The 11,590-nt window shown below is 34.7% G+C and overlaps 2 protein-coding genes across 2 annotated transcripts; one reads left to right on the forward strand and one right to left on the reverse strand.

The window, feature by feature from the left end:
* The first annotated feature begins 403 nt into the window (after positions 1-403).
* Positions 404-5,081, forward strand: LOC128674071 (NPC intracellular cholesterol transporter 1 homolog 1b-like). The gene has a single exon (XM_053752365.2). The coding sequence runs from the start codon at positions 508-510 to the stop codon at positions 4,246-4,248; it is 3,741 nt and encodes a 1,246-aa protein (XP_053608340.1). The 5' UTR covers positions 404-507; the 3' UTR covers positions 4,249-5,081.
* HLH4C (Helix loop helix protein 4C) lies at positions 5,004-9,343 on the reverse strand. The gene is made up of 3 exons (XM_053752367.1): positions 9,257-9,343; positions 6,692-6,814; positions 5,004-6,326 (listed from the first exon to the last, which is right to left on the reverse strand). Exons 2-3 carry the CDS (start codon positions 6,805-6,807, stop codon positions 6,029-6,031), a joined length of 414 nt encoding a protein of 137 aa, XP_053608342.1. The 5' UTR covers positions 6,808-6,814; positions 9,257-9,343; the 3' UTR covers positions 5,004-6,028.
* Positions 9,344-11,590: the final 2,247 nt, after the last annotated feature.

The following is an 11,590-nucleotide window of genomic DNA, read 5'->3' on the forward strand; positions in this document are numbered from 1 at the left end:
TGTAAAGTTAAACTTAAGTAAAATTTTATTTCATAGTAAAAAATAATACAAACTGAGTTAGTTAGTTTAAATACTTAAATAAATATTATAGGAACAAGTTAGATGTTCGCTTTCTTAATTATTAATATCATGAAGATTTAACTTCCATTTGCTTACAAAAAATATTCAAAATATTTAAAATTGTTTTGCAGAATCATGAAACACCCGGGTCTCCTAGTCCGTAGCTATCTATCTTAGTAATCTTTGTAAAGATTATAAAACACCTGAAGGAAAAATTAACTAAGGTAACCTGTACCTAGTGAATCGTGTAATTAAGGATAAAATAGAAAATATGTAATCACGCATTAAAAGTCATATCTTGCAGGTGTTAATCTACAAAATGATATCACATTGATTCGTTTCTAATCGTCATTATTTCACTTTTAGATCGTCAACTGCAGCGCGCGTACACAATCAAAACCATGATCAGTTTATGAAATTCATAGTGCAAAAAATACAGACCTCAAAATGCAGTTAAGTGTAGTTGTTACGTTTTTTATACTGTGGCTCTCGAGCAATGTGCAAGCAGCATGTGTGATGCGTGGAGACTGCGTTAACGTAGGAGGTTTCAATAAACCTTGTCCTGCATACAATATAGAAGCTCCGTCGTTACCTCTAGACGTGGTTGAAGAAGAAAGAGAAGAAATAGTCGATATTCTTGCTCGCAGGTGTCCAAGTCTAGTCTACGATGAAGACGGAAACATGAAACCGTACGAAGACATAGTTACGTGCTGTGATGCGGATCAGCTAAGAACTATGTCAAACAGCATCATGTTGGCCGACGGAGTACTGGGACGTTGTCCGACCTGCGCCAGGAACTTCATCAGACAAATCTGCGAGATGAACTGCTCTCCAGATCAGAGTCGCTTCGTTGACGTTCACGTGGAGAACACGACCGACGGCATACCGTACGTTAATGAAATTGACTACAGAGTCCACGAAGACTTCATGTTAGGAGCTCATAGTTCCTGCGCCGGCGTGGTGGTCCCTCAGACTGGTTTACCAGCCATCAACATCATGTGCGGTAATGCTCCAGTTTGTGACGCTGAAGCTTGGTTCGGGTTCTCAGGAGATTTTGATAACAATCCCTTAACACCTGTTCAAGTCAACTTCATAAAAACTACAACGCCAGAAAATTCTATGAATGCTGTTGCTCTTCCATGTAATGAAACATTTGAAGGTGAACTTCCTTGCAGTTGCGTTGACTGCGCTCCGGTGTGTCCTGCCGGGACTAGACCTATAGTGCCCGAACCTTGCATGGTTCTCAATATGAACTGTGCTGCATTTGGTGTAGCTTTATCTTTCTCTATAGTATGCTTCACATTTTTCGTTATAATGACTTTAAGACAAAAACCAATAGAAAAGCAAACTAAAAGTGTACGAGAGGACAATAAGTTTATAAAAGTTTTCCAGGCTATTTTCGCGTTCATTGGAGAATTTGTGTCTAATAATGCTGTATTAGTCATAATGGTAACGTCTTGGTTTGCGTTCTCCATGCTGTTTGGTGCACTTAGTCTCAATTTGACGTCCAACCCAATAGAGCTATGGTCAGCGCCAGAGTCCCGCAGTCGTCAGGAATTAGATTACTTCAATTCGCGATTCGGACCCTTTTATCGCGCTTCTCAGGTATTTTTACGTTTTGATGGTGATCCATTCGTTGTAAACAATGTGACATATGGACCTGCTTTTCGAATAGAAAATATTCAAAAGTTAGTTGCACTTGAAGATGCTATTATTGATATAAATAGAGATAACGACGGTGTCAAATTGGAACAAGTTTGTTACGCTCCACTTAGAATGAGAGGTGGAGTGGAAAATCTTGAAGAGTGTGTGATGATGTCCGCAGCTTTATATTTAGGTAGTGATAGACACAATATAAACAACAACACTTATCTAAACACTATTCAAAATTGTATAAACAACCATTATGCTTTAAATTGTCTATCTAGCTGGGGCGGTGGTTCAGAGCCAGAACTTTCGTTTGGTGGATATGATGATAATATTTTATTAGCAGATACATTGCTGTTAAACTTCCCAATCGCTAATCATCTCCTCGAAGAAAATCTACTTCCGGTTTTGCAATGGGAAGACAAGTTTTTAGATTTAATGCATAATTATTCAGCCAATAATCCAGACATACAAGTTTCTTATGGTGCTGAAAGATCAATCGAGGATGAAATTAGACGCGTATCAGTTGCAGAGGCAGTACCTATTGCCATAAGCTACGTAATTATGTTCATTTATGTAACCCTTGCTTTAGGTAACATCAGACAATGTAAGACTTGGTTAATTGACAGCAAAGTGATAGTTGCTTTGGGTAGTATTTTAGTGGTGCTCGTTGCAATTTTTTGTGCCATGGGTGTAATGGGATATACGAACGTTGCATTAACACTTCTTGCTATCAACGTCATCCCATTTTTCGTGTTATCTGTTGGTATCGATAATGTATTTTTAATGGTAAACACATTGTATAATATCGATAACAATCTAAAAAGTTATAGCGACTATAATGAAAGTTTTACCTTTGAAAAACGGAGAAAATTTGTTTTCTCAAAAATGTTGGGTGAAGTAGGGCCGTCTATGTTTGCATCGTCCGTGACGCAGGTTACATGTTTTGGAATCGGAATTTTAGCAAATTTCCCGGCTGTTGTTACATTTGCAATGTTTGCTACTCTGTCGCTAGCTTTCTTGTTTGTATTCCAAATAACTACAGTTGTGGCCATTTTATCTCTTGATTATAAAAGAGTGCGTCAAAACCGATTAGATATATTTTGTTTTATTCAAAAGAAAGTTTTAAATGACGACGATCCATTAAATTCTGATACGCCCCACCAAGGTATAACTCAAAGACTTATGGAACCATATACAAAAATTCTTTTAAAATGGCGAGTGAAATTGATTGTAGGTACATTTTTTTTGATCGTATTGTTTGTTAGTATGATTTTAGCTCCCAAAATAGAAGTTGGTTTAGATCAAGAGATGGCTTTGCCAACTGACTCTTACGTGTATAGTTATCTGCAAGCTGTCAATGAACTTATGCATCTCGGTCCCCCTGTATACTTTGTACTTAAAAGTGGTTTGAATTTTAGTAACGTTTATCACCAGAACACGGTATGCGGAGGTCAACTGTGTAACAATGATTCTCTTACAACGCAAATATTCTTAGCTTCACAACATAGTGATGTAACCTATATATCTAGAAGCTCTAATTCTTGGTTGGATGACTTTTTTGACTGGACTTCTCTTCCCGGGTCTTGTTGTAAATACAATACAACATCTGGCGGATTCTGTTCGAGTGTAGACAATGCTCCTGAATGTGCGTATTGCACTATAGAGAGAAATGAATGGGCTAATGGCTTGAGACCAGCAGGAGAAGCCTTCGAGACCTACATACCGTTCTTTTTACAAGATGCTCCTACTGATATATGTAATAAAGGCGGCCTTGCAAGTTATTCCGCTAACGTCATTTACGTTTTAGATTCAGAAGGGCGAGCTCAAATACACGACAGCAATTTTATGGCCTATCATACCAATTTGCGAACATCGAACGATTATATCTCGGCCGTAAAATATGGATATGAGATTAGTAATAATATATCTAAAGCTATATATGATAATACTGGCATGGAGGTAGAAGTATTCGCATATTCCGTTTTTTACGTTTATTTCGAGCAATATCTAACTATGTGGACTGATACGCTGTCGTCTCTCGCCTACTGTATTTTGGGTGCGTTTGTCTTTAACCTTCTAGCATCAGGTTTCAATCTGTTGACTTCTTTCGCTGTGATATTAACCTCTGTGATGGTCGTGGTCGATTTGATGGGTGTCATGTACATATGGAACATCCCTTTGAATGCTGTATCGTGCGTTAACTTGATTGTGGCTATTGGTATTGCTGTGGAGTTCTGCAGTCACGTCGCTTATGCTTTTGCTACCAGTAAGGCTCCTAGGCATGAGAGAGTAGAAGACGCCATCAAGAAAGTAGGCGCCACGGTTATTACAGGTATAACTTTTACGAACATACCTATTATTGTTTTGGCGTTTTCGTATACTGAAATAATTGAAGTATTCTTCTTTAGGATGTTTTTCAGTATTGTTTTGCTAGGATTCCTTCACGGTATGGTCTTTTTCCCAGTGTTGCTGAGTTTTCTTAACGATTTGGGCAGTGATAAGGAAAGTAAGCCTAAAGAAGTTAGAAATGCAAGTTAATTTAAATATTTTTGGGGATGATGGATTACAAAATAGACTATTTAATACAGTTAATATTAAATACGATTTATTGTCGCCCAAAGTATGTTATCTGATTTTTTTTGTAATGTCTGCTGAATATTTCCCAACTTCTAAATTATCAGTGATTAACGGCTGATAGAGATAAGTATATACTTAATGAAACTATGACAATGTACCTATAACTAATAAATATTACCACGGAAAAGAAATCAAAAAGTGCAGTTGACTATATCCAGGCTGATGAACACCGGCCAAATTTTAATTACATCGTAAATCTTTCAAAATAAATTTGTAAAATAAGAACATATTTTGACTCTGCTTACCAATTTCGAACAGTTGTTCATCCAATATGTATGGGAGTGGATAAATGTTATTTTTTGACATATGTAGCTTTATTATGGAAACGACTCAGTTCATTTATAAGCGGTTCCCGACTGCTTCTGCCTGAACCAGATCTTGCTTAGTTTCATTATGTAAATCAATAACTACTTCTTTTTCATCAATACCTTTTATGAAAGACTTATTGGTGTTGAAGAAATAGTCATATACAGTCAGAGGCAGATAAACTTGACCGCCTGTGGTAGTAAGTTACTTAGGTGGGGGTCAGGTTTATCTGTCCTCTAGTGTATAGGTATATTATTTATACACCGATTGATTTGTTTATTTTTAAAATCGATTGTGAAATTTGATTGACTAAGCAATGGAAGGAGATAAAAATATCTACAAACTAATTAAGCTATTTAAATCTTTTACTTATTTTAGAATGTAAAATATTTGTAAGGAAAAATATAATTAAAGTCGCAACTCCAGTACCTATCTGCTTTTTTATTTTTAACAGTTATTTTCAGTAGTCCTTGAGAAGAAGGCTTACTCAAAGACATATTAATATAGTAGCTTCCCATTAATAGACAAAACAATGATTGACATTCGTACAATATAAGTACTTACTTAGTTTGAAATAAAGGAAGACATTGATTTAGAGATTTTTTTCTTCTTCTTAAATATATGTCATAATCCCCGCGGCTTCGCCCGCATTAATTTTCCAGGATGAAAGGTACTTTATGTCCATACTTCAAACTACATGTATGCAAAATTACAAGAAGATTGGTCGAGTAGATAGAACGTGAAGAGGTAACAAACAAACTTACTTTCGCATTTATAATATTAGTTAGGATTAGGATACATATTATATAATTAAACTGGGATAAGGAGTGTATACCCATAAGTGGGTATGTACTTCGCAAATTTAATTTTAAAATTTCACGGTACGCTACACATTTAGAGTCTTACTTACTAGTAATTAAGAAGGAAGTAATTACTAGCATTCACTAGTGACAATCAAGTACTTTCACAGAACATATAGAAAGACTTTCTGATATAAACTTCTTAAATTCAATTGGTATTAACCAATTGAGTAAGGAAAATGACTAGATTAATGAGATCATTAACAAATAGTATAAAGATACTAAGCATTATTTACAGCATACATGTGTCGTATCACGCTGAAATGTGAATGTGTGAAGTCTATAAATTATAATTTATAAACTTTAAAATGATTCATTCTACTATCATTCACATTCTTAACGACCATTAACGACAATAACAGTAATTAAGATCACTTTATGGCATGCACGATTTGCGACGCAATTAACATAATATACCAAGGACATGCACACGTCCAGGAATTTCCATTGTAATTTACCTTTTTTACAATAATGGCTGGATGCTTTAAAAATATATATTGTTCAAGATAACGAACCTATGCGTCCAAAACATGATTCAAATATGCAATGTAACATATAGCCAACCGTAATATTTCAATTTTGGACAGTTTCTTATCTGGTGGTAAAGTTGGCAGCAGTCTTCGTAGAGAAGCGAAAGCAGCGTTAAATGCCTCCACACGGATTCGTTCCCTCGTCGCATGAGCCGTTCTGTATTTGAGGGTCGCCCTGCGCCGTCTCCTCCGTTCTTCTCGGGAGAGACCTGCACATGGCGACCCTGCGCCGCTTGAGAGGTACGCCTCTTCTGATAGTGCACATGGTTCCAAGTTTCGTTCCCTGAAAAAAATATATTAATTATTAGATTTTACCTGCGTTATTATCATCAGTTAATATTAGAACTAACTTATTTTCGGAGTAAGTAAGTAGTAGTGTTATTTTCCGTTAAGAGAATTATTTATCACTTTTATTGAATGGAAATCTCTGGATACTACCAGTTACATAAGAACAATATACTCGTAAAAGCGTTCTTATTGAAGACACCATTATCGGTACTTTTCTCAGTGTCTCTATTAATGGGAAGCTACTATATTAAATATGTCTTTGAGTAAGCCTTATTCTCAAGGACTGCTATTTATACTACCCATAATTGGCCATAAATAAGCACCCAGTTTCTGGACAAAGAAATTAAAACTAACTAGCACCTTTTTCTTGGCGCCAAGTTTTCCCTCCCAGTGATGGGTAGCAAGGCCTCCCTGCCTTCACCCAGCATGCAGGGTAATGAGGCATCCTCCATACTGCTTTCCAGCCAGCTCTTCATTTTAGATCTAAAATTAAATTCATATATTAGGTCCTTACATATGAAATTGGCGTTTGGTATAGGAGGAGCAAAAAGTCGAATATTTTTTAATATAATATATTTATTTAATCAAAGTAAGAACATGTAAAAAGAAAATGTGTAAATAGCTGTATAAATTTGAATTTGGAATTCCTAACCAAAGACGAGAAATTTGAGATTAAAGTGTACAACAAAATGCCAATTTCATATGTAAGGATCTAATATAAAAATTAAGTTTGATTCTCCCGAAAAGAGTCTTGCCTTTAAATTTGACAATGACCATGACCGCTGTAGGTTCCATTGTTCTAACCTTTGATCTTATGATTTATTTTGAATAACGTCAAAAAAATATATATTAAATAAAAAACAAAAAATTGCTATGTATCTGACATATGACATCTAATGGTGTACAGGGTACCCCAGGTTAGCGTGTTAGGTCCTCTATTATTTATAATACCGAGAGTTGAATGAATTCCTGATTTGATGAATTTATGAACATAAAGTATTTGTGTTAATGTGATTTATTCATATTTAGATAAAATACTATCGATCGTTTTACTTTTCTTATTGTATTAGGTATTTATCCTACTGATTGTTTGGAAGAGACTTCATGCGATAAGTGCGCCGTAACCATCACTACGTCTGCATTGTCTTTATGTGTTTTCTTATTGCATTAAAGTTATTGTTACACATTAAAATAAATAAAATAAAACCATTATAAAACAAAGTCTTCTGTCGCGCCTATCTGTCTATTCGCGATAAACTCAAAAACTACTGCACGGATTTTCATACGGTTTTCACCAATTGGTAGTGTTATTTCTGAGGAAGGTTTAGGTGTATAATTTGTTATATTTTATCCGAGAAAAGCCGGGCCGCTAGTATAAAACAAATTAAAAAGAAAAAAATATCTATGTAAAACTTTATTAAGTATGCAAAGTTACAAAAAAATACAAACCTAAAGTGAACTCAATCTTATTAACAAGTTAACTATTAGACCGAACAGAGATAGCAATACCGTTATATCTAAATTGCAGAAGTACTCCTTAATGTTATCTTAACCCTTACATCACCTTGTTTATTCGGCACCAACCAAATAAAATTCACCGGCCGCAAACATAGGGCAGCTTTGATAAATAATACAGCACGCGTTCACACCTCACTCTAAGCTGGCTCTTTAGGGGATAATAAATCCGTATTTATTCTTAACCCCTCAACCCTTCATAATCGAATCAAGCTTGAATCGATTCGGGCCGGCTATTCGATAAAACATTTGTTACTTTTATTGCTGAATAGTTCGTAATAATCGGTAATTTGGAATATGTGTGAAAAACTATAACCACGAGGGACTGTGAAGGTAGTAAATTACATTTGATTATTATTTGACCACAAAGAGCCACGCATCAGTTTTCAGTTTCGTGTTTTTTTGCGAACGTCGCAGGACATTAGCTAATTAGCTAATTTTTATGGCCAATTAACTACCTATATAGAATTTCGTGATATTAAATGGGTAAAATCATGTTTCTGTATAACTTTATAGGCAAAAATTTTAAAACAATAACTTTTGACCAATATAATTTTTTAGAGAAAATTTTGATAAGATAGTTTGATTTACTATTGTCTTTCGTTATCAATGTTTATTCATAAATGAATATGGACATGAATCATGAATGTAATATTTCATTTCTTTATTATAATAAAGTAATTACTCAGTCGCATTTCCGAGTGCAATACGCCTCGAGTCCGGAGTTCATTCAAACAAATAACCATTTAATTTTGTAGATTCGACTGGGACAACCAAAAAGAAAAAAAAAAGGCAGGGACATGTGCTTGTGATGGAAAAACTCAAATCTATGACTTTACAACTGGCCGACAGCCTAAAGTCAACCTTCTTTAGGAATGAAACTTTCACCTAACAGCAGCGTTTATCTCAGGGCGCGAATCATACGCCGCTTCAAAAAACAATATATGCAAGTCTTTTATTATACCAATTTTGTATAATTTTAAAGAAAAATTATTTAACTTTTGCCAAAGAGCAATAGTGAATAATACTTTATAATCTTTCGTCTTAAATAATGATAAGATCCGTTCCAGGGATAAGTCCGCCATTGTGAATTATTTCCTATGTAATCATGTGGTTTTTATACATTTATGTTCAATTAGCTTTTGCCCGCGACTTCGCCTGCGTGAATTTTAAACAAACATTATTTTCATACAAACTTTCACGCCCCTATTCAGGTCATTTGGGGTCATTTTGAAAAAAGTTAGCCCTATATTTGAACGGTTTCCTTTAACTACATACACACAAAATTTTATTAAAATTTGTCCAGCGGTTTAGCGTGAATGCGGAACAGACAGACTTTTGCATTTAATATTAGTATTGATTAAGATATTACAAACAAACTATAATTATAATATAAACACAAATACTCACCCTTAAGATGAGTATTCCACAATGACACCACACTCCTCACAATCCAGACTCATAGTCCACTATCCCACTGTACTAGTCTCACACAGGTCCTCTCAGCACTGAGATGAGACGGCAGCATCCCTCCGTTTATATCTCGGGGGCGGGGGATGGACCGGCAGGGGCGGTGCTTTATTTGCATTCCAGGAACACACTGAGTACTTTTTACACGACTTTAGTAAAAGGAGGAATTTAAAAAAAGAAGTTTCTTTGAGAAATGTACGGTTTTAACTCACAGATATAAAAATATTACATTTTAACTAAATATACACATTAACGGGACTTACGAACCTTTTTTATTTAATGTTACTGACGTTTTAAAAAATGTTCAAAGCTTAAAATGTGTTTTAAGGTATAAGTATACACAAATAAAATGTAAATCGACTGATACGAAGCACATATTACTTCTTGTAATGTCTTAATATATAATTATATCTTTATCACAAATATCATTATAGAATATTTGAGTTCCCACAAATTTTACTTTGTCTCGCTGTCTGTCTGTTTCTATGTATGATTAGATGTATAATTTATTATGGTTTTACCAGAACAAAGCCGGGGCGCGCCGCTAGTTTGATAGAAATAAATGTCTTATACTAAACAAATTCATAAAACCTCTTCATCTTACTAATATTATGTAGATGAAAGAATGTCTGTATGTTACGCTATCACAGTTTTTCAGTTGCTATCGCAGGAAATTTGGAATAAAAAATAAATAAATAAATATACTAGGATAAATCACACTGATGGAGCTAGCTCCAAGGTAAATTCGTAAGACATAGTTAATGACACGAGGTCAAGATATATATAAGTTAGAAAATAATAATCATAACGTTTTACATGTGATCCAGCCCTTACACCTCATCTACCACCTGCGTCCCATCTCGTCCCGCCCACGTCCCTTAACCAATGCGGGCCGACCCCGCCTATCGATCCTACGGGACGCAGGTGTGTCCCGGAATTTATGGAAAAATTTACAGTTACAGCCGAATTTCAATGAAATCCTTACGTTTGTTTTGAAAATTCAGAACTAATCCCACCCGCAAATTTCATAATTCAGATGAAATTCACACACTTACCTATTATATTTTATAATTACTCTTCAAGAATTAGTCTCAGGACTTGATTTTTGTATGGATTTTAATTATTTGAATACTGAATTTCACTGAAATCCTTACGTTTGTTTTGAAAATTCAGAACTAATCCCACCGGCAAATTTCATAATTCAGATGAAATTCACACACTTACCTATTATATTTTATAATTTCTCTTCAAGAATTAGTCTCCAGACTTGATTTTTGTATGAATTTTAATTATTTGAATACTTTTTATTGGAAGAAAATATTACTGTACAATTATTTCGTAATAACAGTATGTTCTGTAACTAAATGACTACCCGTATCGCCGGGCTTCGCTTTCATAGAAATATGAGAATAAAAACCCTATATCACTCAGGAATCAGGAATAATGTAGCTTCCTACTGGTGAAAAAACTTAGGAAATCGGTTGAGTGTTTCCGAAAATTACACACAAACTTACAAACATTTTCATTATAATGTTTTTTAAGATCATTGTAGATTATTTTGGGTAAACTTGCTGCGCAGAAATAGTTTTTGCGTATAATTAGTAAGAATAAGAATAAAATCAGTACAACCTCAGATATTCAGGTCTTTCAATAAACATCTTTATAATTCTATATTACGAGGCAGAATAATGTTATTTCCTATTTTTAGAAATGTCATGATTTTATCTAACAAAATGTCTATGTTTATCTAGTTATATTTCAATGTTCATGTTGTTGTAACAGGGTTGATAAATTTCCATTTATTATTATATCTATGCATTATCTAGCGGACCCTAGGCTCCGAGGCTCCATGACTAAGGAAGAAATCGAATCGAAAACACTCAGATTTAAGAGAGTTTCCCCCATCAGTTTTAAGAATTTTATTTTTTCGTAGCACTTGCTACAATTTCACCTACGACGCGTCGTAGACACTGTGTAGCATATTTTCGTAGAGATTCTGTAGTCGTAGAACTTGCTACGAAATCATCGCTGCATACGGTGCACTTTTGCTTGAATACGCAGTTATAACTAATTCATTCAATACATGTTACTCCATATGACTGCAGTAGCGTTATTGTAATATTCATGCAATTTAGAGATGACAATAGAAAAAATCAAAAGGGGTTAATTGTTGTAGGGTTTTTACTCATGACTAGTTCAGCATTTTTTTTTGGAATATTTATTAATTTCAGACATGTGTATGTCCATACTGTGGCTTGCTTCCGGTGAGGAAAA

The sequence above is a fragment of the Plodia interpunctella genome, chromosome 12, assembly GCF_027563975.2.
Source record: "Plodia interpunctella isolate USDA-ARS_2022_Savannah chromosome 12, ilPloInte3.2, whole genome shotgun sequence".
NCBI classification, from domain to species: domain Eukaryota; kingdom Metazoa; phylum Arthropoda; class Insecta; order Lepidoptera; family Pyralidae; genus Plodia; species Plodia interpunctella.